Raw genomic sequence first — 26,986 nt, forward strand, 5'->3', positions numbered from 1 at the left:
ACTAATCAAATTGTAACATTGAACAGGAATATGAAAGTAGTGTACATTAAACACACAGAATACATGATGTTGGCCGATAATTGTTATGAGCCATGTCGCCTTTCATTTATTTACAAATTTCAAACACTGGAACATATGCATCCTCAACATAAACCTCGTGAAGCACAACACGTACCGTGGGAGGGTCGTTGGTATCTACCACGGGAATGTCCCATCTGTCTGTGATGGTGAGTCCTCCCTTGTCTGTAGCTGTAGCGTCAACAGGGATAGTGTCGCCGTCGTTGGTGATCTGCTCGAAGTCTATGGTGTCAGCAAGCAGAAGGTTGATGGAGCATATGGTCATGTTGATGCCATCTTTAAACTTCTGTGTGAAGAGAAAGTGTGTAATGCATGAAGCTAACGTCGCTCGAACGCTCGAACGCATCTTCTTTCGGGCGAGGCGAGGCGAGGCGAGGTGAGGTGAGGTGAGGTGAGGTGAGGTGAGGTGAGGTGAGGTGAGGTGAGGTGAAAGATTAATGCAGTTACATAGCAACGTGCATGCGTGCGTGCTTGTGTGTGTGTGTGTGTGTGTGTGTGTGTGTGTGTGTGTGTGTGGCTGCTTGTACTAGTCCGGACACATGCTGGTTTTATAGTGCTAGCCCACTGCCATACCATCCCGAAGTCTAACATGGTTATTTCATTCTCCGAGGTGGTCAGCCCTTGTTTTATCACCATAAAGCCGAGCGGAAGGCAGTGAAAAACAAGTACCATCTTTTTACGTCTTTTGGTTTGACGCGGCCGGGTATCGATCTATCTACCTCCCGCTGCCTGGGCAGACGCTCTATCCCCTAAACAACGGAGGCGGTGAATGTTAGAAGTTGGTCCTTTATGATATTACACACAAAGACAAAAGTGACTGTGATCGAATAACATTTTCAAACTGTTTAGACATAATCGACTAATCTGAAACAAGGTTTCATTATAAATTGTGCAAACAGCATGGAACATGACAGGCAAAATATGAAATTGTTTAAACTTGACAATAGAAAAACAATGTCAGTAGCCTATGGGTTGTAAAATTAAACGCTTAAGCACTTATGATCATGCACATTTGTTAAGTAAAGATTTGAAAGTCTTTAGAATCAATTTAGAGGAACGACCTATCAGGATGACAGTCCTTACCAGGCTACAGGTGGGTCCGCTGGCGTCTAGTTTGAACACACCACCCTCCAGGACATCCAAAGTTATTGTGATTCTCTCTATCATATCTTCATCCGTTACGACAATAACTCCAACCACCTCTCCGACCTGCATACTCTCCGACACGTTCAGACTGCCAGCACTACTCACTGACCGCAGCTCCAGACTGGACGGTTTGTCGTTTACATTTTTAACATCAATGGTGAAGTTACGGGACATCTACAAGGATTAGGGTAAATAAAATCACGCATTACATGTACACCAAAGTCGGCATCTTAACACGATAAATAACATCTTACATTTCAAAACTTGGAATATGTCTAACAACTGTTCAGTTCGGGAACTAGTTTGGTTTATACTTCTTTCTCTTGGAGGTAGAACAGATGCCACGAGGCTCTCTTGAAATAGGCCTCTGTAACAATACACGAGCTACGTCAGTTTTAGAGACCTCAGTACAACGACTGCAAAAGGGCTTTGTTATAATTATGGGAATAAATTAAAGCGACAAAACCCTTTCCATATTCATAAGAAATCTCTGCTAAAAGCTGAGTCGATTGTACAATTCCGACTATATCATGACCATTTGTTTATGAATCACTCTCAAATAGTGATGATACCAGGTGTTCGAGAAAAGGTGAGCGTATCCTGACCCACCTGTTACAAACACATGCAAAGGCAAGTCAATTTGTTACCTGATAAAAACACGGGTACAAATCGAATACAGCTTAAATGTACACCATCCTGTATCCATTTCTACAAAGAGAGTCTAACTCTATTCGACTATCAAAGTTCTTATTAAATATCTTGGTACTATTCTCATTAAAACATCTTACGACAGTCATAGTGTTGTATTTACATTATGTTGCGGGGACTGATCACAGGATAAATTATGTACTGCGCTCGGGAAATATTATTTTTCCGACACTCGTTTCATGAAGAAAACATGACACACTCGTGTATTAATCCCTGTTTCATCATATACATATCCAATTCGAGCCCAAAACATGTATTGTGCACCATCCTATAACTCACCGAGAGACTAGGCTCGCCGTCATCAGCCACAGTGGCGAGGATTGTGATACTGGACTGAGCCTCGTAGTTGAGGAGACCGTTGACCAGGACCTGGTCCTCTCGGATGGTCAAGAGGTCACTCTGACCTACGCTGTACGAGAGTGTCTGGCCGTCGTCATCGTCATCAGCGGTCAACGTTCCAACTATGGTCCCAACTGAAGCATCTTCCGATATGGTGCTGGCTGTTGGGTGGAATACATTAAATACCTTAGTTGTTAGAAGTGCTGAGTTCAATTCAGCTTTTATAGACGTTAACGATAAAGTTAACTATTGTAATTTCTCTTTCCTTAGTCATCAGGGGGCTCGGATGGCCCAGTTGTCAAAGTCGACGCAATTTGCTGTGCCGAGCTGCGCCCCTTTGGCGCACCAGAAACCTATGATCATGGGATCGAAACCCAGATTCGAACTGATCATCTGTCTAGGTTTGTCAGTACCATCCCCGTGTTGAGGGGGGGGGGGGGGGGGGGTCTCAAAAGTTGGAATCGTCTACGACCCGGAGTAGTTTCGGCTTTACTTTCCTCTAACACCAAGCTGACATGCCGTGATATAACTGAATACTTTCATAAGCGGAGTAAGGCCGAACTCTATAATTGATCTATAATACGGCGGTACAGTGTTTATATATTCTACAAACGGAAATTTGACACCTATGTTTTGGTGGGTGGACATACGTTAACATGTACATATGAAATGAACAATATTACTTTTTGATTATTCCACCCAGTATTCTACACACACCAAAAAATTACCTGAAAACTTGAGATTGGTCGGTTGGTCATTTGCGTTAATTATGTCAATGATGAATTCAGAGTCCAAGGTCATGGGAGGCAATCCACTGTCTGTTACCTGAACTTTTACCGTTGTTGAACGTTTGCTCTCGTAGTCAAAGTCGGGTTTGGCAACCTGAAATTAAAGTCGCAATTAAACATGCTAAAGGGTCCCACCGACATAGTACATAGACAAACAAAGGGACACTTAAACAGAGACACGGCACAGGCTCATAGACAGTCATTGTAAGTTTGATTCAATACCTCTTTATTTGTCGTGAGAGGCGACTAACGGGATCGGGTGGTCAGGCTCGCTGACTTGGTTGATGCATGTCATCGTATCCAAACTGCGTAGATTGATGCTCATGATGTCAATCACTGGATTGTCTGGTCCAGACTAGATTAATTGGTTCGTGTAACAGTGACAATGACAATGACAGAGGCAATATATCGTGAGGTATATTCTCTTTTACATCAAGTTTTTTTTCCAGTCCGTGTGGCACTGTGACAGTATCAGTGTAAACATGATGAATTTAGTATTAAAGCAAATGTATCATACCATAATAGTCTTATGAAGGATCTGGTATAATTATTACTTTAATATGCAAATGTGCCCATACATCAGGAACGCCTTTCGATACCCTATACACATCGATGCAATGCCTGCCTGCTCCAAAAAACTGTTGGCCAACGTTCCAATAAAGTTTAGATAGTGGTTCCGATTGATGGATATTTCTGTAAGGAAACATAGCTGCCAATATTTTGTGCGCTATACGATAAATTGGGACGTTACCTAACTCATATAGCGTCTTCAGACTTCGGCTATTTCAAGAAAATATGTGGTTGACATAACATGTTGTATTCCAAACATAATATTTACGATGTGGAAACTACAACAAGTCTTAATATTCGGCCAAATGGTCATGTTGGATACATGTTCCTACCAGAAGATGAGACCCATTTATCTTGAATCTACCATCGTCGTCGTCGATGATGGTGTAGGTGAATGTCTGCAACATCGTCTTGGTATTGTCTGGGTCATCGGTGGATAACGCCCCAACAACCGTGTCAACAGCACTGGCCTCAGATACCTGGAAACATTTAGAAGTGGTCAGGTTAAAGAATAATGGTAATTAATCAAGTTGTTATTTCTTATTTTACACTTAGACCGCCTCCGTGGTAGACCGTCCGCCCGGAGAGCGGAAGGTCCGGGGTTCGATCCCAGCCCGCGTCATACCAAAATACGTTAAAAGATGGTACTTGTTGTTACCCTGTCTGGCGCTCGGCATTTATGGGCTAAAACAAGGACTAGTCGGATCGATGTCAGTATACTCTGTCCGAGTGGGGTATTCATATTAATTCGCTGTGCAGAGTTGCGTCCCTTGGGCATGCCAGAAATCTATGATTGTGGGTTCGAATCCCGGTTCGCCCGATAATGTTTCTAGGTTTGTCAGCACCATACCCGTGCTCGTGGGTTTCACCGAAGTGGTAAACGTCTGAGACCTGCATCACTTCGGGCTTTCCTCCCACATTAAGCTGACACGCCGTGATGTAACTGGAATACTGTTAAAAGCGGCGTTTAATCCAACTCAATCGCTCACTATTCATATTAAACTGCGGTATGGTATCTCAGTGTGCTAGCACTATAAATCGCCATCAGTCCGGACTAGTACAAGCAGCCACACACACACACACACACACACACACACACACACACACACACACACACACACACACGTGCATGCATGTCGCTATATAAGTGCAATAATCTTGGACGCGACGTTAAACCCCATTTCACCTCACCTCTTTTACACTTAAGGTACTTACTTGATTTTTCGACAGGGACACACTTGATGGAGCCTCGTTCACGTCTGTGACTTTGATCGTGACCCGCTTCTCAAAGGTCATTGGCGGCTGACCATCATCCGTGGCACTCACCGTCAATACAAACTCGGAGGCCTTCTCGAAATCCAGATGTGCAGATGTCGTCAACTAGAATAGTTTAACATAACATGTTTAAGCTGTGTCGATTGTGAACCCAAACATACATGTGTAATTATTATACGACTTCGAGATCGGGTGGTCAGACTCGCTGATTTGGTTGATGCATGTCATCGTATCCCAACTGCGTGGATCGATGTTCATGATGTCAATCACTGGACTGCCGCGATATAGCTGGAATATTGCTGATTAGGGCGTTAAACAACAAACAAAGACAAACATCGTAATCAGTATAGCTTAATCTAGACGGATATGCCTTATGTGTATGTTGCATAATTCAGTTCCAGACGGGCAAGTTTCTCCAAAATGTGGATTGCAATTTATTATTTTATATTGGTGCGCTACTTATCGACGTCTGATGATCTTATGATTATCATAACAAGAATAACAAAAATCGTAAATCTTCATAACCACTGATACGATACCTTGAGTTGGTTGCCAACAAAGAAGAAAAACTGGGGTCCATTTAGAATCGCAAATGAGTGCGACTGATGAACGTCTGGATCTACAGCAGTCAAGGTACCGACCACCTTGTCCACCGAATTCTCTAGGATCGTCAGGGCTCCGTCAGCCTGCCCGTCTATCAGGATATCCTGGGGGTAAAGGTACACACGGTCACTGATAATACCAGGCCTTTGTAACAGGTATGTAGATAATGTTGTTTAGGTCTACAGAGTTCATTTAGACGGTGCCGTTGCGCGATACTAGCTCTTACGTTTTCACATTAAAACAAATAATGTTGGATCATAAATTGCTCACTGAAAGGCAATACGCCAAAACATTAATGTGAGTTTGTTTTGTGTTTTGTTTTTGAGTTCATGGTTTCATGTTATTCGATGTAAGGACAATAAAAATATGTTAAGATTTTTCATTAAATTAATAAAATGACTGACATATTTTTAAGGCATTTTGTTAATTGCCCAATCAATCAGGCAATTTATTAATTGCCTGAAACGTTTAGGCAATGTGCAATTTGACTGATTTTAACCACTGACTGTCACATACAAACATATGTATATATGACATTTGTCATAAGAGTTTTCGAGAATCTCATTATAACCATTAGCTACCCGGCGAAACATGAAACATGAAAATGGAAAGGGTTTTGTTGCTTTTACTTATCTTGAAAAAATTTAGAGACATGAGGCAGTATTAAGTTAATGTAATTCATTTTACCTTGGCAGGGTCGTTTTTGTCCACAACAGAGAAAGTAAATTGCTGGCTCAGACTCTTCCCCTCACCATCGGTCACTGTGATGTTACCGACAAACGAAGACTCACTCTCGAAGTCAAACATTCTCTCGGTTTTCACGTTGCCAGCACATCGGGTTCCCTAAACATTGAAATGTCCGCTACAAATACAACGTAGATATGAAGCTAAACATTCACTGTTTGAGTAGCTTAAACAATTCAGAACAGTCATAATTGTATTATTTATTAAGTACTTGTGAAGTCGTATTTGAGGGTTCTAATGTTGCCTTTACATATTAAGAACAATATTAGTATCCTATTTCTATTGTAATATTGTACAGTCACATATATTTTCGTAAAATCTTAAATTATGAGATATGATCTTACTTTTGTCAGAGTTAAACATCCCATTTCCTCTATAGAAATCATGGCACTAGACGACACAGCAGTTATATGCTCATCTTTATCTGGGTCAAGGACAAAGAGTTGACCAATCACTGTCTCCTCTGGCTCGTTCTCTCCAACGACTGGTCTATCCACGGGGAACGTCATGTAAGGACCCCCTTTTATTGGCTCTATTGACATTTGTGTAGGGGCTTCATTGACGTTAACAACATTTAAAACGAATTCTCGTTTTGTCTGAAAAATAAAGAAATGTGAATGTAACAAATACGTTGTTACATGAGTATGTACATAGGTCTTTTTCTTACGTAAGCAAGAAAACATAGACAATCATTAATGGATCTCAAAATCAGTGCAAAATATTACCCATAGAGGCAAGCTTATCGGAACCATTATTTTCAGTAATCCTCAATGAGCATCATAATTGAGTTGCAAGAGGCCAATAACCAAGTGTTTGTTTGTTTGTTGTTTAACGCCGTACTCAGCAATATTCCAGCTATATGTCGGCGGTCTGTAAATAATCGAGTCTGAAACAGACAATCCAGTGACAGTGACATAAGCATCGATCCACGCAATTGGGGTACGATGACATGCATCAACCAAGTCAGCGAGCCTGACCACCCGATCCCGTTAGTCGCCTCTTACGACAAGCATGGTCGCCTTTTACGGCAAGCATGGGTTGCTGAAGACCTATTCTACCCCGAATCTTCACTCCATAACCAAGTGACTATATGAGCGCACTGTTGCAAATAATTCAAAATGAATTCATCAATTGTTCATGACTTTACAAACGAATTAAAAGACCTTGTTTCACCAAGAGGCCAACGGGGCTAATGTCTCCAAATGGGATCAGGAAACATTTTCTACATTTTCTCAGAAAAATCCTATAGGGAATATATAGTATAATCAGTTCGGAATTGGACAGTGCTGGTCATGTGACTCTCCTGAATCTGGAGGTTCATCCTCAAGACTCGGAACTTCACACGGGGCAAATAATCCGTAAGCCCTTGTGCCCCGCAGGTTGTTCTCCAAGTATGCCATTGCTTACGGCCCAGGTGCCGTTGTACAAACAACTTAAGCACTACAACAGTCGTAAGTCTCTGTTAAGGTATGGGAGACACAAACACCTTAGCGCTAAGATCGCTTTGTACAACGGCACCCTGTCCCCACTTGCACAAAGCGGTCTTAGCTCTGAGACTATTGTAAACCTATGTTAAAGTATGGGAGTTACGATCATCCTAGCGCTGAGATCGCACAGTACAAGGGCACCTTGGTCTGCACCCCACGTGTACATCGTGATAGACAGCTCATTTTGAGCAGAACTTTTGATAGGAATATTCTGAGTTAATGTGGAACTGAACGATGCTGTTTGCTTGACATACACGTAGTTCCTATTCGACAGTTTCATGAAATTGACATTATCAGCTTCATGTCAAGATTGTTCAAAGTTGTGTCCTCTGTATTGTGGGAAAAGAATACAGAACGATGCTCAAAGATAAGAGATTTAGAAACCATTCATCATGAGATAGTTTTCTATCCACGACAATGCATCAAAATAAAAATAATTGTCCATCACTATTTTAAAAGGCGGCCAGATAATCGTATGGTATAAGTGTGAGCTCGTGTACCCCGTTTGATTTCCCAAGCGGGTGCGACGTGTGAATGTTATGACGTCCTCCGCCGTGAAATTGCATTCTCACCCACTCAAATCCATTCAAAAGAAACATTATTTATAACATTTCACTACCACCAATAGTACCTCAGACGGGGGGTTGCCATTGTCCTTGACCTTCACGATAACGGTATAAGACGGTTTCTCCTCAAAATCCACCGATTTGTTGAGTATCAGTTTGATACCATCTACGCTGACCACGTCTGTCGCATCGCCACCAGCTATAGAGAATTCCAGGCGCTGGTCACGATCCTGGTCCGCCGCGGACAACATTCCTATCACACCTCCTACGTCCATTTGTTCCGGGATGTTGACCTTGTCCAGCGAGAGGTCCATCGGAGGGTCATTAAGGTCCAGCACGCGGAGGGTCAACGTGAAGGTGCTGGTCAGTTTGGGCTCTCCGTCGTCTGTCACTTCAACCGCGATGTTGTGTGATTCCTGAGACTCAAAGTCAAACAAACAGAACGTCCCGCCCTTGACGCTACACATGACTCCTTCGTCGGCAATCTGAAATTGTTAATAACAGTATTAGGTCATTCTTATGACAGATCGCCACCGTGGTCGCCGCCAGGGCCTTTCAGAGTGCGGAGGGTCAGGATTCGATCCCCGGCCGCGTCATACCAAAAGACGTTAAAGATGGTACTTGTTGTTTCCCTGTCTGGCGCTCGGCATTAAGGGGCTAAAACAAGGCCTTGGTGGATTGGTATTCATGTTAAACTGCGGTATGGTATCTCATTTGGCTAGCATAATTAATCGGCATTAATCCAGTCTAGTACAAGCAGCCACACACGCACGTACATGCACATCGCTATATCAGTGCAATAATCTTGGACGTGACGTTAAACCCCATTTCACCTCACCTCATCTAGCGACAGACTATCCAGAGAAGGCCTGGACTTAACATTATTTCCCTGTGTGAAACTAAGACATATTTGTAGGGTCGCTGGACGAAACAGAAATAAGAACACAAATAAAACAAAACAAAAAACACTCTGAAGTGGTCACTGAATACATGGTATAGTCGGTCGCGTAACATATAATTAAATATGATAAAGATACCCCTTCTAAAACACAATATATAGGAAAACGTTTTACACACACAGGTCTCCTCTCTTCTATACAAAATTACGCATGGACATTTTAAATTGGTTAAATAGGCTATATAAAATGACCCCCTTCATAATTTTCATTATATTCACCATTGTGGATCCGTTAACGAAGCAATAAAAATAAACGCCTCAATAAAACGAAATGTATGGACAGAGGTATAGACAAACAAAGTGGCGTTTAAATTAACACAAATGCAACTGAGTTTACCTTCAATGTATCTCCATCCAACATGAACCTGCCGCCGTCATCATCAAGTAGGTTGAAGGTGAACTGCTGGACTGTGCGACCACCAGCATTGTCAGGGTCGTTGACCGTCAGCTTCCCGACCACAGTGCCAGCCTTGACCATCTCTTCAACCTACACACATAACAATGGTGTTTCTCGTGTTGTTATTGACGACGTTGTGTGGGAGCTCCAATACTGGTATTTTACCATATTCTATCCGTCATAACCTTAGCAGAAGAATGTTCATACTGTGATTAGTTCTCCTGGAGATAATTTGAACTAATTCAAAACCTTGGCCGTTTGAGGCGTCTGCTACAAAACTGAGGAGATCATTGTAACTCTACCAGTCCGCTATCCAGCTTTGCTATCTATACGGGATTGCAGAACCATCACAAAGAATTCACATTCTCAAAACCTCTGAGTTACTGCGGCGCGACAATACAACGTCTTCAGAGATAATAAGAATTCCAAGAAGAGACAGCTATTTGGTAATATTACTAATTCACTCAGTCATATTTATATCTTAATAATAAGTCTCAGTAATACTACTAAATGATTTTAATGATATTATTATATGGCCGATTATATCACTAAATGAAATATCTAATTATATTACTTATATAAGATAGCTACGCGATAAATCTCAAAGAACAATGAAGAACAATGAATTTCACGATTAAAGATTGTTCCAGCATGACGTCATTTCTGGAGAATCGAACATGCGATCGCAACCTAATGACGTCATAAATCGGACATTCTTATTTTGTAGAGGAAAGTGTCTTGCGAGTTGTTCTCCATACATGTAGCTGGGCAACGCAGAACGACCAAAAGCGGGAGAGATATCACAATCGGTATTGGGAGAAAATATACAGATAATTGACGTGAGGATTGTGAGAATATACGGGAAATACCCACCTGTTCATAAAATGGGCTTGTCCGACATTGTCGAGGTCGGATTCTATTGAGGGAGTCATCATGATTAAAATACGGGTAAATATTTTTCAAGCTTGTACAATTTATTGACATCTTTAAAAAGGCTGTACAAAATGTTGATATCTCATATAAGAAATAAACGACTCGTGGTCGTTGTTTATCGAACAATATAACAACTCCCACTTGTCGTTTAATTCTTAAATAAAACGCCAGTTAATAATATGTTATATATTTAGAAATATTACCAAGTAAAGAATAAAGTACGAGAACCTGATGTTTTATCGTTGAAACTGTTAGTGAGAGTATTTAGAGATGTAATATTGGAATAATGGTATTATGTAGTGTTAGTGACTATGTATTAGTGGGGAGTAGGTAGTAAGGAAGGAGTGTCGTTATTTCTGAGTAATTTGGAGATAAGTGTGTATATGGGTGGCGAGATGAGGGTGGAATGAAGTAACTGAAGTGAGTTAGCCCGACCACTCGTTCCCGTTTGTCGCCTTTTACCAGGACGAATAGTGGTAAATATGAGCTAAACCGTTTGTTAGCAATACCCATTGGAAAAATATACAGTCGGGTATGAAACGACTACACTAGTGGCCGTATTGTTTAAAACTGTCCGGGCCGAAACCTTCAGGCCATCGTCATCGGCCTGTCCATTTCCACGTCACAAGTCATGCACGGTAAAAGACGCTTATATCGTTGTCTCAGAAATTCGACATTGGTACGCTGATAAAGCATTGCGGTATTTGCTTGACATGTAAGTGAGATTTGCAGAACACTCATTCGTACCTGGTTGTTGCTGATGTTGAGAGCATCAGGCTGTTCATTAAGGTCTAGGATGTAGACGTGAAAGGTCTGTTCAAGTGCCAGACCTCCTTTATCCACCACTTTCACTCTTATCACAAGCTTCTTCTCAGACTCATAGTCCAACTTTGCATCTGGAATTGAAATAAATAACCCCGTACACACTGGAACGAATATTCCAGTTCCAGTTAAGAAATTAAGACCCACGCAACCTATGCTAAGCATAAGAGGCTACTAAATGGATCGGATGGTCTGGTTCGGTGACTTGGTTCATTGCATATCATCTTATCCCAATTGAGAGTATGAATGACAATCACCGGATTGCCTGGTCCAGATTTTCCGCCGACATAATTGTAGCTGCAATATTTCTGAGAGCGGCATTAAACAAGAAACACAAAACAGGTGTTTCTGGTAGTACAGATCATGCCCAACAAACAAAAAATAATTTGTGATGAAACGCCCTAATACAAAGAAGGATCTACGGGTTGTAGTGTTACCAATATCAGCAACTCGTTTTAAAGAAGTCAGTGTTCTATTGTAACTTGGACACGTTGGTTCGAATGCTACATTTTCCCGGATTATGATTCTCGTCTGTGATCACCCTCCGCCTAGGTACGTTCAAACGATAAAAAGTTTAACTAACTCACCCCTTAAGAATAAATTATGCATTGTCGTAGACACTCAAAGTTGCATTTACTGAAACATCGCGGATTAACGATTGTCTTACAGTCATCATGGCGCTGAAGACCCAGTATGGCACTAATAACAAGTGAATACCTCTACAGATACTTAACTAGCATGAAACCCATATTTTATTACAGGGAACAAGCCAGTACCTTGTGAAGTTTCAAGCTGGCCCTTCTCTGAAATGATGAACTTGCCAGCAGCGTTGTCGGTGAGGGAGAAGATGTGAGTGTCGTCTTTGTCGGGGTCCGTGACCGTCAACACACTCAGCTGTTCCCCGTTGTGGTTCTCTTCCACTGTTATGTCCCCGCCTATGTATTCCATGGCCTGAACGACACAGCAGGACAATATTTCCAACAAGAAACATATCTCAAGGGTCAAGTAAACCACTTGAAATAGGTACGCGTTTCTAGGACTGCGATTCATAGACTTCACCCTTGAACCGCCCACACCCAGTCTTATACCCAACTTACCTACACAGTGAAATCCTTATCTTCCCGAGGTGTTTGTATGTGCAAAATTTCAAGAAAGGGTACCTGTTAGTTTTAGAGATATAGTCCAGACAAACACATTAGTACGAAGAGTCAAGTCAAACTTGTTTCCATGGAAACTTGGAAAAGAAATTGAAAAAGATTCCTAAAAAGCAAAAGGAACTTCAGCTCTGATTAATTGATGTACCATGTTGAATAGGTTTTTAGTTCTGCTCCAGAAACAACACCTACCTCCATTTCAGCTAAGTGTAACTTGTTTCCATGGAAACAGGGAAAAATGAAAATTCCTAAATAGCAAAAGGCATCACTTCAGCCCCTGGTTAATACATGTACCAAGTTTGGATGTGATAATTCATTCACGGTTTTAAAGTTATGCTCCAGAAACGAAATACGGACGGACAGACGGACGGACGGACCAGGTGTTGACAATATCCCCCCTCACTAAATAAAAACAAAAAGGACAAGTTATTACCTTTTGTGTATCGGGCTATTTAATAAAACTCTTGACTATCTACCTATGCCCACTCCGAAAGCATGTAAACTGAATGTGCCTACCACTGGTGCCTCATTGACATTGATAACGCCAACAGTGAACGCCTCTGAGGACCGCATCCCCTGGCCATCCACCGCCTTCACCACGATGGGGTGCTGGGGATTCGTCTCAAAGTCCATTGGCTTCGACAACTTAATGTGGGTGCTGCACAATGTGCCTGTGCCCTGGAACACATGATAATGACCACAACACTATATTTTTGTCTATCCACAAGTTCAACAGATGTGTGAATATAAAGGTTATACACAATTCCAGTGATTTCAACGCACCATGCTTACGTAAATGGGTGAGTTGGGTTTAACACCGTTTTCAACAGTATTCCAGTTATATTACGGTGTGTCAGCTTAATACGTGAGGAAAGCCCGAAGTGATGCAGTCTCGCACGTTTACCGCTTCGGTGAAACCCACGAGCACAGATGGTGCTGACAAATCTAGAAACATAATCGGGGCGAACCGGGATTCGAACCAACAATCATAGGTTTCCGGCATGCCCAAGGGACGCAACTCTGCACAGCGAGTGGGCCACCCGTGCCCCCTTCATGCTTACGAATGATAAAATCTAAATATGCCTCCGCCAATAACCCCTTGCCTCGACATTTGTAAAAATCATAACTTCTGACTGGAAGTATAAAAAAATCATTTATGTAGGGTTCAGGTTGGGGTTGGGGTCCAAATCCTTCCAAACACCTTCGCCCATGAACAAGGCACGTTTATATTCATTTTACCAGCACAAAGAAGCTACTGTCACAGAAAATAAAGATATTTTACCTACAGATAAAGGTGCCGAGTTGAAGATACATACATCATTGAAATGACACCAAAACGACCAATTGGAACGCCGGTGTTAAATGGGGTGATGTTAGATACATTACAACCAAACATACATTGAGCATATTATAAAATAAATAAAAGTTTGTCGTGCAAACGTTTGTCTCCAATCTTACTTCTGGTCTACAGGAAGCAGGCGTGGTCTCGATCATGAAGTGACCATTAGCGTTGTCCAGCAGCTCAAAAGTAATGACTGACCCTGGGTCATTGTCCACGGCCGTGACGGTTCCAACGATACTGCCTAATGCTGCATCTTCTCGAACGGTTGGTTCGTTCCGGGAAAACTGGTTGACGCCATCCTGAGACGTAATGCTGACGTCACGAGGGGCTTCTTCAGTTCCGGTCACAGTCAGATAGAACGTTTCTTCAGTCTGAAACGGAAGAGAGAAAACGTGTGATTATTTTATTTTCGAGAAAAGAATCGAGAGATATCAGTTGAAACATTATAATCTTGTATTTTCATTTTGTTTAACTAACTCAATGTGCTGATGTTCGTTCAATGCCTACCGTTTTAGGATCTATTCCATTCTCCGTTGCTTGTACAACTATTTTGTAAGTCTTTTTGTTGTTTAGTCTATCATCCGTTGCCTTGACAACAGTTTTTGCAGATTCTATCTTAAACATGCCCTCTGCATCCCCCAACAGGGAGAAGGTGTGAGTCTGCCCAACATCCTCGTCATCCACAGTCAACGTTCCAACCTTGGTACCAGTTGATGCTAACTCCTCAACTTTATTGTCTGCAAGCATACTTCCGCGGGTAATTTATAACATTATTTGCTAGTTTTGTAAACTTCCGGGCAGAAGAAAGTATACACCAATGTTTGATTGTGACTAAAAATGAAACAAACAATAAATGGTTATTCCACGGGGATGTATTTGAGTTATAGTTGTGTTTCAATCTCATTAAAATCAAATCTTAGTTTTCGCTACCGTGGAGAGAGCTAATTGATTGTAGTGAGATTTAGTAGTGTTTGGTACCTAAGTTTGCAGTGTTTCGGGGACTGTTTTCAGCCTAGTAACATTTTGAAAACTTTTGCCATTTTTTTACACATCAAGTTTTCAAATGTATACATTCTTTTGCCCGGCAGTTTATATGATATAAATACATAAACGTAACCCTTATATACCGAAAAAAGTATTTCAAAAACCAAAATAATAATATCTTACATGAACGACGATAGATCAAGGTATAGACAGATTACAAAACAGTGAACTGTTAAGGTTACCGATGACCAAACAGGAACAGCAGGATGTGGGTACGAAAACCAGATTCTCACATGCCAGTATTAATGATCATTGGTGTGTCATGCCATGTCCGTTTTTCTAAAACACTGAAACTGGCTACACCGTGTTATAACTGTCATATTGTTTTATCATTCACTCACTTAGATCCAGGATATTTAAGTACACAGCATCGTCGCGCAACACGAACTCACCGCTAAGTCGGAGGTTTCTGGGAGCATCGTTGACGTCTGTGATATTCACCTCCAGTACAAATCGGTTCATCTTGCTGGGCACTCCACTATCTGCCACAGCCACCTGGATTGAGTGGGTTTTCTTGTCCTCGTAGTTCAAGTGACAGAAGTCGCCACCCTTTGACAAGCAATCCTTGTTGGGTTGAGCAACCTAAAAAATATTCGAAATTTCAAGTCCTCCATTGACCTTTTGTTCTTTATACCACCTTCAGCCTACGGTCTACTGCCTTTATATTGCGCTCCGCCTGTTAGCCTCTTTCTACCGCCTGTTGTCCATATTACCCTCCACCCATTGCCTAAGCTGACTCCGTCTTCTGTGATCCTTTCCTACCGCCTTCTTCCATCCACCAGCTTACATCTACTGTCTCAGCCCACAATGGCGCTTCTACTGTCTGCAACCCTCCGACTTTTGTCACCCGCCCACTGTCAACCTCTGACCCGTGACCACCCAATCCATTAAGTCGCCTCTTAAGAAACTCAAAGGTGGAAGCGAATCTTTTCCAGCCAGGAATCCCCAAAGGGTGCATCTGTTGTGAGTGATGGTCGAGGTCACGTCACAGTCTGTCCTTGAATAATTATACGTCCGTCCAAGACATGGTTTTGTCGCAAGTTGTTTGATGCCATGTGATGTATGGCGTGATTTGAAAGCTGTACTAACGTTTTCACTACAATAATCCTCTAAACGTCTACGTTCCTCCAAAGTGGTAAACGTTGATCACCTGATGAAGGATTATATACGCCAAAACTTTGTGTTCTCATAACAAAGAAGTTTACATGCATAAATTCTCTTCCTAATGTCTTCGACCTGTGCCTCTGTGGGTTTCCTGCCACATCAAGCTGACACGCCTGGGCATAATTCAAATAACTCCCCCGCTAAGATGGAGATTTATGGTTGCATCATTAACGTCACTGACGTGTAACTCCAGAACAAATCGGTTCATCCTTTTAGTGACATTCACTCACTCACTCACTCACTCACTCACTCACTCTCTCGAACGAGCCCCCTCACTCACGCTTCCGTATAGCCTACCAGCAACTGGTCTCCCTGAATCCGGAACCTCCCGTCAGCATTGTCCATCAGGCTGAAGGTGAACAGCTGCCTGTTGGAGTCAGCGTTGTCAGGGTCGACTGCGATCAACGTGCCAATCACTGTTCCCTCCCCACTATTCTCGGCCACCTGGAACACATATCATGATAACATTACATATTCCGTGTTATTTTTAACGATACTTTGTTTGCAATGAGATATATATAGACTTTGTAATTGATCATGATAAATTATTTTGCAGTTTTGAGGTAGCAGTCCCAGATTGTTTTTGAGAATTTACAATTGCACAAAATTCAGAAAGTAATCTTAAGTAAACTCGTTACGTGGGCTGACCACCTTACCAAGTAAACTAACTTTCATAAATAAATAAAATCATTCCTCAATTTCATTTTTTCACAACAGTGGGTCTGACTTTTGAGCCTTTTAAGAATTTAAAAACAACAACAACTATTTTACTATGCTATTTTAGATATATATATAGAAATAAATTATTAGCCGTGTGTGTGTTATTGCCTTGAATATAATATTTCATAAATACGAATTTAATAATGCGAGCCTTTGGAATCACACGATGATAATTTCTTTTAATGCCAATCTTAGAATAGTTAAAGTCTGAGCCATATTTTACTTTTGATATCGCGTAGGAATACAATGTTCGGTTGAACCGTCCCATTAATAACACATTTAACTTCTATCTAACCGTTTGGAACGATATGCAATACTTTTTCCAACAATTAGATAAATCATCGCGTATGGAGCTACGAGTATTACAAGCATCGGATTGTCCGTATAGAAGTACACTGACAGAAATAGTTTGTCAAGTTCACTAAGTGAAATTCACTGTCCACTCACACACTAACAGGTTAGTAGATTTTACTAATCAGTTAGTATTTGTTTTACCAGGTGGCCTATCGACACTAAGTAAAACAGGTTAAACAGTAATCAGATCAACTTTCTTTTCCTGCTTTTGTATGAGAGAAATACTATAAAACACAGAATCAACACATTAACGAACACAAAGAAATTTAAACTTCAGTGGGATTCGAACCTGCAATCTCTTGAAATCCACCACGCTACCACCTGTGCTACGGAGAATGTTGTCACAGTGTCAGTTTTCCTTGTAACCTTTAGCTTGGTTTATTTGTACATTTTTATGTTAATATTGTTCCAAGTTCGTTCGAAGTCATATGCAATTGCCTGTGAATCTGAATTGCACAACTGATTTTAATAAATATTATCCCCCTCATATTTGATGATATGCACTTTATTAAACATGTTCAAATTCTAAACACGTTTAGAGTTGTTTAAATTCTAAGCATGCTAGGCTTTATGGGGATGTTGTGTTAAGGTGGTGTTTGGGCTATGAGGCGATAGCTCATTTCATGTGTTAAGACCCTAAACATGTTTAGATAGAAAAACACACCAAATGTGCATACCGCTTAGGATTGAAACACATTCCTAAACATGTCTTGCATGTGTTAACGTTCTTAACAAGTTTTCTACAGTGTGGTTTAAATAGTGAATTATACTAATTTGATTAGTGCTATTTACTAATCTTCAGCATATTCGTGCAATCTAGCTGGGCCCTGTTCCACAAAGCGGTCGTAGCGCTAAGACGACCGTAACTACCATTCTTTAACATAGACTTACGGCAGTCTTAGCACCAAGATCGCTTTGTGGAACGGGGATAGTCATTTTGCTGTTTACGAATCCTCTGGCCGCTGTTACTAATTAAGTTAGAAGAATTCAATTGGCATTTTCCCAGTGTATTATCGGATACCAATTTCATCTATTTACAATGGCAAGCATATGTAAACATTACTTCAGTAGCGTACTTATTAGATCTGAGAATAGCCTGGTAGCTTGCGATACAAAACGTATCACGATACAGACTGACGATACCACTGCTATCACGATACACCAACAAATAGTAAGAAATGATGAAATCACTGAAATTAAACACCTATGGATGCATTCATTTACTTATTATTATCTCAAAACCAAAACCTTGTTAACGAAAAAACAACAAGAACAAAACAAACAGTATTAACTGAAGGGATGTTTTTTTTAATGTAATAGTTTAAAAGCAGACACGTCCTCGTGTTCCTCCATGCTTACAAGTGAGTGCGTGAGTATGGTTTTACGCCGCTTTTAGCAATATTCCAGCAATATCACGGTGGGGGACACCAGAAATGGGCTTCACACATAGAACCCATGTCGGGAATCGAACCCGGGTCTTCGGCGTGACGAGCGAACGCTTTAACCACTAGGCTACCCAACCGCCTCCGATGCTTACAAGTTGCGCTATGCTACGTACTTCTGCCTTTATAGGAGCTAACTTTCTGTTCAGTTTCTGTTCAGTTTCTGTTCGGTTCTGTTCTATTTATAGTGTATCACGATCTCACAAACTTACGATTAAAATATTGTCTATACCTTAGTATCGATGATATCGTAGGTATCGACGAATCGTTACAGCCCTAGTACTGACCGCTTTATTCGAGAGCGCCAGCTGTGACGGCTGTTCGTTGATGTCCTTCACCACGACTGTGATGTTCTTCTCCAGTGACCGTGGAACATCCCCCGAGTCGGTCACCTCCAGCGTCAGGTGGATCTCCGGGGTCACCTCGTGGTCAGCGGCGGTTGACAGCTGGAACACCAGGTGGTCACACTCAGAGCTCACCTTAACCATGTCGTCACTGACTAACTGACAACGACCGGTCAAGACATGGCGCTATTGTGTAATCGAGTAAATGTATGTCATGACGTTTAAGTTACGGTTAAACGTTGTTTTGAAAGTATTTCCGTCATAACACGTCGGATTAATTTGGGAGGAAAACCCTAAAGAGGCAGGTTACAGACGCTTACAACTTTGGTGAAACCCACAAGCACAAATATAGTGTATAGGTTTTGTTGGTTGGTTGGTTGGTTGTTTAACGCCGAAATATTCCAGTTTATCCGTTCATCGGTTTCTCAGTGAGTCTCATGTCTGACTGATGTCAAAATTTTGCCTAATATGTTGTTTTATAGATTTGTCTGTTTGTTTGTTTGGTGTTTAACGCCACACTCAGCAATATTCCAGCTATATCACGGCGGTCTGTAAATAATCGTGTCTGGACCAGATAATCCAGTGATTGACATCATGAGCATCGATCCACGCAATTGGGATACGGTGACATGCATCAGACATGTCAGCGAGCCTGACCACCCGATCCCATCAGTCGCCTCTTACGACAAGCATAATCGCCTTTTACGGCAAGCATATGTTGCTGAAGACCTATTCTACTCCGGATCTTCATGAGTATGTATGCAGTGTAGGTAAACCAAGGATAATAGTCAGAGCGGACTGGGAATTCGAACACATGATGAGAGTGTCCTGGTATGCTGAGGAGATGGCGCACTGAGCTACCAGTACCTGTTTTCTCTTTGAAAGCTTACTGCAATATCAAAGGGGACACCTCGAGTACGGGGAAGCTACGGACACACCAAGGATTATAACCGAGGCGCAAATGGAATTCGAACAAGCAATCCTTCCATTCCAGCTAATCTAGCAACTAAAGTTAACGAATGTGTGTATTCTAAGAAACTATTGATCAGAATATTACATAGATTTAAACCTAAAACGCAAGTTGATTGTGCCGTTTTTGTTCCATATCGAGAGCAATCGTCAGGTTGAGCTATATACCCTGAGGAGGTCCCCGCTAACTGCGAACTGCTCGCCGCCATCTTGATACTTGATACGGTAGGTGTGTGCCTGTCCCTTGTCTCTGTCAATGGTGGACATTGTGGCTACATCGAGAGGAGATACGTTCTCAGCAATGTCAATCTTTGACGTCGAGATGCCGTCCAGCAGGATATCCTGGTAGGGAATTCAAGGAAACAACCATCACTCGTTCATTCTATACAGTGAGTGAGTGAGTTGGGTTTAACACCGCTTTTACCATTATTCCAGTTATATTACGAGGTGTCAGCTTAATGTGGGAGGAATGCCCGAAGTGATGCAGGTCTCGGACGTTTACCACTTCGGTGAAACCCACGAGCACGGGTATGGTGCTGACAAACCTAGAAACATAATCGGGGCGAACCGGGATTCAAACCTACAATCAGAGGTTTCTGGCATGCCTAAGGGACGCAACTCTGCACAGCGAATTGCGGCGCCTTAGACGACTGGGCCACCAGTGCACCCTTTCTATGGAATGGAAGCCTTCCCACACATTCCCCAAATAATCGAAACATGTTACATTGTAATGTCACTTTGTGTACAAGTGAGAATTCACAGCAGTATTCGTTCTGAAGGAACGGATTTGTTTAACGATGTCCGTACTAGCGAGGTTTCATTGTATTCATGACCGGCATAAATGCAATTCTGAATAGCGAATAATTTTGTCGATTTATTAATATTTACTTTGTTGGAAAACTGGTAACTCTGAATTTGTATTTAACTTGAATAATGACTAAAACACATAACGTGCTGGTGATAATCTAGAACGTATATGTAATTCAGATATGTTACAAAAACAGCAGCCCTCCACAATATCAAATAAAAATAAATGCAATGTATGGCTTATCAATATTTATATATCCTAGTAAAGATACATTTCCTTTCCCAGAAATTATAAAAGTCACGTCACCTAGTTATATGAAACAAATTAAAATTTCGCCTTACAATCGGTCATGCCAATATTGATCATTAGTTTGCCATGACGCTGCTATTTACATTTATTGCACGGTCCCATTCCGTGTTTTACAACGTACATTCCTGCAAGTTAAATACTAGACAAATAGACCACTGTCTACTCACATGGGGAGGGTCATTGATGTTCACTATTTTGATGGTCAGGAGTTGCTGTGTCTCCAAATCTTTGTTGTCCCTAGCAACCACGGGAAGAGAGTACAAAGGATGCTTGTCGAAGTCAAACGCGATGAGACTCAAGAGTGACGTCAGACATACTGTTCCCGCCGAGTCCGTCTGTTTTGATGGAACATCAGAATGAGATAATATGATGTCAATTGTATAGTTGGTTATTGTTAGCGATTGAGCAAATTGTGTTCAACACCCCTTTGGTCAGTATTTCATTTATTCCACGATTTGTCTGCTTAAAGTGGGAGGGAAGCCCGAAGTGACTCAAGTTATAGACGTTTCCCACTTGCTGAAACCGACGAGCCCGGAAATTGTGGCCACAGAAAGACGACCATAATCGGTATGAATTCGGGAATGTAACCCATAACAAGCGGATCCTGGTACGTCCGAAGTTGCCTTTTTGAGATAACGTATTATTTCATTTTGCCCAGATTAAGATATGGATGTATCATAGTGCTCATTTAGACATTTATTCCACAAAAGGTCCGTCAAATGTTTGTTAACATATCTTGAAAGTTATATCTTTTTTCAATGACAACTGTTCAAAATACGCCGTGATGCTACGGTAATGTAAGTGTTGTAAACTAAATTCAACCAGGACTAATCCCCATTCTATTGGCTATGTCCTGACACTCTAAATTAATGTTCGAATATCTTCACAATTTTCTGTGAAGTATTATTTACTTCAACCAGTAATGACCGCCTCCGTGGTCTAATGGTATAGCGTCCGCCCGGAGAGCGGAAGGTCAGGGGTTCGATCCCCAGCCGCGTCATTCCAAAAGACGTTAATAGATGGTACTTGTTGTTACCCTGTCTGACGCTCGGCATTTAGGGGCTAAAACAAGGACTGGTCGGCTCGGAGTCAGTATACTGTGTCTGAGCGGGGTATTCATGTTAAACTGCGGCATGGTATCTCAGTGTGCTAGCACTATAAATCGGCATCAGTCCGGACTAGTACAAGCAGCCACACACACACATACACGTGCATGCACGTCGCTATATACGTGCAATAATATTGGGCGCGACGTTAAACACCATTTCACCACACCTCACCTCAACCAGTAATATTTAGAACTATATTTTGTGTAATTGTGTAATTATCACACTGTTAATAACAGACGGGAACGACAAGGGAGGCTTTCACGGAGTAGTCTGTGTACACTATAATTATATGTAGCGGCCATAAAATGTCCGAGTCCCGTGATGGGTTTCGAACCACGGAAATTCTGATCCGAGGTCGGACGCCTTGTCCACATGACCAAAGAGGTTAACCCCGTCAGCAAGTTGACATGGTAAGGATGTCATCTGTGGGACGACTCCACACCCTGGTACACACTCCTCCGTCAACAGAAGACACGTCCATGGCCGCACACTAGGGAACTGAGACTTATTTTGTTTAAATTCAATATGAACGTGCTCAGCCCCACGTTGGGCGCCAATGTGGAGGCCATATTATTTCCGAGTCCACGAATTCGAACCACGGACCTTCTGATCCGAGGTCGGACGCCTTGTCCACATGACCAAAGAGGTTATCCCTGTCAGCAAGCTGCTATCTGTTGGATGCATCAACTCCCTGCTACATATACAATGCTGTACCGGTCATGCTTGAACGTATCTATCTTTACAATACTTGTTTTATTCACAGAAACATATCGTTAACCTGTTTTGAGCAAATAGGCTGAGTTGTCATGAAATCATCTTCAAACTTTGTGATGGAGAAGCTGATCTTCGCATCAGCATCGGGGTCGACTACGGAGATGTTGGCGATGACCGTTCCTACATCTTCATCCTCAGACACGCTCACGATACTGATGCTAGTGAAGTCGGGGGCCTCGTTGACGTCCAAAACCGTCACTGTCATCACATCTTCCACCTACAAGGACGTTTTCATTATCACCGTGTAATGTATGTATCGGACCCACTCAAATTCATCGCTAGTACTCCAAACTTACGTGCACGTGTTATTTATGTAGCTAGAATATTGAAAATTCCTTTTGTGTAATCTGGTAATTTACACCTCTTATAGAAACAAAATGGGATCATATTTAACTACACTGGAATATTTTACAATTTCGATCACCATACAAATGAGAGCATTGTACAACTGAGATTAATATACAGCTTAGATCATTATGCAACTGAGACCATTATACAACGGAGCTCATTGTACATCCAAAACTATCCTCCACAGGATATATCGCTTGGGCTAGATCATTTGTGACCTTATCGGTTACCATGACGTCACAATCAAATATTCAGCTGTACGCGTTACACTTAAGATACTGTTTATTACTGTTTACGGAAAATGTTGGACGGAAGAATAATGTTGAAGATGAATGATAAATATACTCGCATCCTTAATATGAAATATATCAACACTCGTTGATAAAAGTTTCAAATTCCTCGGCAAGCCTCGGTGTTTTCAACTTTTATTAAATTGTGTTAATATATTTGATATCAAAAGACACTCGGGCGAGTTTGTATTAAGTATACAACTGAGACCATTATACAACTGCGATCCTATAAAACTGAGTTTAGTATACAACAGACCATTATACAACAGAGATCCTTATAAAACTGAACTTATTAAACAACTTATACAACTGATACCATAATACAACTGCAATCCCTGTACAACTGAGATTACCTATTCTACAGCTAATATTACTAGAAAAACTCACTAAGTTCGTTGTCAGTTAGATTTGCACCTGGTGCCTAAGCAAGACCTACATCGAAAGATCACCTACAACCAGAAGAAAGTGTCGGAACTGGAGGATTAAGCTTTAAAGACATAGAAAACTACTTTATCACTTCACTTTTTAGGTCCTAAAATAGAGACTAGTGGGTTTGGAAGATCGCTTCTTCTCAATCAGTAATTGACATTGTAATCTAAAGGATTGTTTCCCAAGCTTCCAAACTTACCGACGCTGGCGGTGACCCGCTATCAGTGACCTTGACCTTGACCTGATAACTAAAGGTTTCTTCGTAATTAAGACTTCTGCTTGTGACCAGAAGGTTTGAGTCGTGTATCATGAAGATGGAGCTCTCGATCACCTCAAAGGTCAAGGTCTGAGACTGATCAGTGTCGTCTGCATTCAAGGTACCTGGGGATGGCGTGTCATATTTTAGTGTGTTGTTTCATGCAGAAAGTTAACTCACACGTGGGGATTCCGGGGCAAAACAAACCCCAACGCTTGTCGCTTTAAATGAGGGTTGGATAGTAACAGTGTGTGAACTGACTAATTGTGTGTCAGCGTACCCCGACTGCATGGCATGTAGCTGTTGTCAATAACCTAGTACTATTATGTAGAGACGGCCATATAATAGTTATAGTATTGCTCACCTAAAACGAGGCTTTAATTCACTCTCACCCTTCCCCTTTACAAGACAGGTAACTCGATATACAATAAAAGATACTGATTTTGGACAGCTAGGGGGAACTCCGTGGATCTCAACCCATGTTATCAATCTTTGGTATTACTTCGATGTCGCTACATTATATATATATAATTATTGATGGCAGCTGTGTAAAACAACATGCATTCCTTTTGTTTTAAGTGAGTGAGTATGTTTTGTTTTATGCCTTGAACAGTATTTCAGTTATACCACGGCGGCTCAGCTTGATGTGGGAGGAAAGACCGAAAAAATTCTGGTCTTAGACGTTTACCAATTTTGGTGAAACCCACAGCATGGGTATGGTGGTGACAAACTAAGAAATGTATTCGGGGCAAATCTAGGACATGAACCCATGATCTCAGATCCCATCCCTCCCCAAGTAGCATGTAAATAAACCAGCGGTAGACTGCAAGAGTAATGATCAATGCTGTTTGATCTTATAAACCAAGAATCATCCTTACCAACGATGGTGCCAGCAGGTAGGTTTTCCCGCAAACTGGCCCGTGTCAGTCGGAGATTTTCCGGTGGATCATTGGCATCAAGAACGCTTATGATAAATATCTCATCAAAACTCATCCGAGGCTTCCCGTTATCACGAGCTCTGACGGTGATGTGGATCTCGGAGTCGGTCTCAAAATCCAGACGACAGAGGTCCGTCCCACACCGAACACGTGACGAAGCGGTGACAAGCTGATTGCCCTTGACCTCAAACAAGCCTCTGCCGTCGTCCGGCAGGCTGAAGGTGAAGGTCTGACCTCCAGCGTCTTTCCTGTTGTCAGGGTCCACTGCTCCAAGGTCACCCACAACAGTTCCGATAGGACTGTCTTCAGATACCTAGAAGGGTCGAATGAGTAGACCCTAGATTGATATCACTATTGATATTTATCGTGAGAAAATGGTGACAAAATATTGCCCTTTGACATTACCTTGATCCATTACGATTACCCACAAAAGCGCTCTCTTTGTTACAACGCAAGGATACACAGCCAAAGAACTTAGAGAGTCAATAATATTACCCAGAGAGGTTATAGTCAGCTATAGAGACTAACAGTTTTAGCCCACTAGTCATATAATGATAACATATAGCAAAGCCTTAAAAAGGGCAAATATCTACTTGATCTTAGGATACCAACTGGGCAGTTTGGCAGGGACCACAACCCTACTGCGAATTTCTAACTTTTTGATATTTGCATACATGTATATGCATTTTACCGATTCTCAGTGTTAATTTGTTTGAGAAGTGATAGACTACTCGTTGCTCCATTGATGGAACAGCACGACAAGACGTCACAAATCGGAAAAAAACATCACATGAGCTGAAATATAACTTGACGTCCATGAGGTGTTTTCGTGGGGTTGACATTTGATTGGCTTTTCATTATGTTGTTACTATAAATGGCAAGCGGTAATACCTTGTCGAAACTGGGATGATCTAGCCCGTGTTCATGAACAGTTGAAGTATTCGGAATAATCCGCAATTCATCGTAATTTGTTGATCATTTTATTTCAACTTGTCAACACTCTATCGTAACTAAAATAATCATAATGTCATGCCTCCTTTATTTCCCTAATACAGAATTCGCAAACAATCATAGTTACGTGGTTTTCTTCAGGGCAGAAGCGGTCGGACAAAGGAAGAGAATATTTAACTGAACGACACTTTGTAATACGTACTTTGTTCATGGAGAGACTTATATCTGACGGTGGCTCGTTCCTGTCGACGATGATGACGGTGAAAGTTTTCTGAAATGACTGAGGAGGGACTCCATCATCTGTTGCAGTCAGTGTCAGAAGAGTCGTCTGCTGTGTTTCAAAGTCCAGGTTCGCTGTCGGTGATGTCTGAAAATGTTACTTTAGATTACTCTTCCAATTTGGCAGCAGAAGCAACGTATTACACATCGCATGACCGTGACGTCCTGCACAAGACTATCAGAGCATTTGCTGATTGAGTCCAAAGGATTTACTGTCCTGTGTACCGATACAAACCAGACACGCACTCAGGCAAGCATCTACACTTATGACGACATATCATTTGGGATTTCCCTTTGAGGTTAAATGTATTTTTTCCTGGACTCCTCCATGGATAATGCAATTCTAGCATTTGCTTGGACGTTTTTTGGACCAGATATAAGTGTCTCCAAGCACTGCAAGTGTCGTGCTGCCATGCATCTGTCACGCCCTTACTATCCAGAAATATATCGCATCGCGTTAAGTCACTCTCTCGCGGGCGCCACAACTCGTGCAAACGTGTGCCCCTTGGGTGTCAGGATCCAACATTCTCCTCGTTTGTCAGCACCAT

The 26,986-nt window shown here is 41.7% G+C and overlaps 1 protein-coding gene across 1 annotated transcript; it reads right to left on the reverse strand.

The window, feature by feature from the left end:
* Window positions 1–1,080: 1,080 nt before the first annotated feature.
* LOC124146198 (protocadherin Fat 4-like) lies at window positions 1,081–26,986 on the reverse strand. Its single transcript, XM_048403381.1, has 25 exons — window positions 26,963–26,986; window positions 26,362–26,526; window positions 25,149–25,521; window positions 24,214–24,395; window positions 22,952–23,164; window positions 21,232–21,399; window positions 20,116–20,289; window positions 18,922–19,080; window positions 16,416–16,562; window positions 15,296–15,536; window positions 14,418–14,647; window positions 14,027–14,281; window positions 13,085–13,246; window positions 12,191–12,365; window positions 11,340–11,488; window positions 9,600–9,749; window positions 8,370–8,789; window positions 6,596–6,847; window positions 6,195–6,350; window positions 5,444–5,611; window positions 4,845–5,009; window positions 3,962–4,108; window positions 3,000–3,153; window positions 2,212–2,432; window positions 1,081–1,398 (listed from the first exon to the last, which is right to left on the reverse strand). The coding sequence occupies exons 1-25, from the start codon at window positions 26,984–26,986 to the stop codon at window positions 1,081–1,083; spliced, it is 4,968 nt and encodes a 1,655-aa protein (XP_048259338.1).

Source organism: Haliotis rufescens, unplaced genomic scaffold (assembly GCF_023055435.1).
Source record: "Haliotis rufescens isolate VD_foot unplaced genomic scaffold, xgHalRufe1.0.p SCAF_3, whole genome shotgun sequence".
In the NCBI taxonomy this organism is placed as follows: Eukaryota; Metazoa; Mollusca; class Gastropoda; order Lepetellida; family Haliotidae; genus Haliotis; species Haliotis rufescens.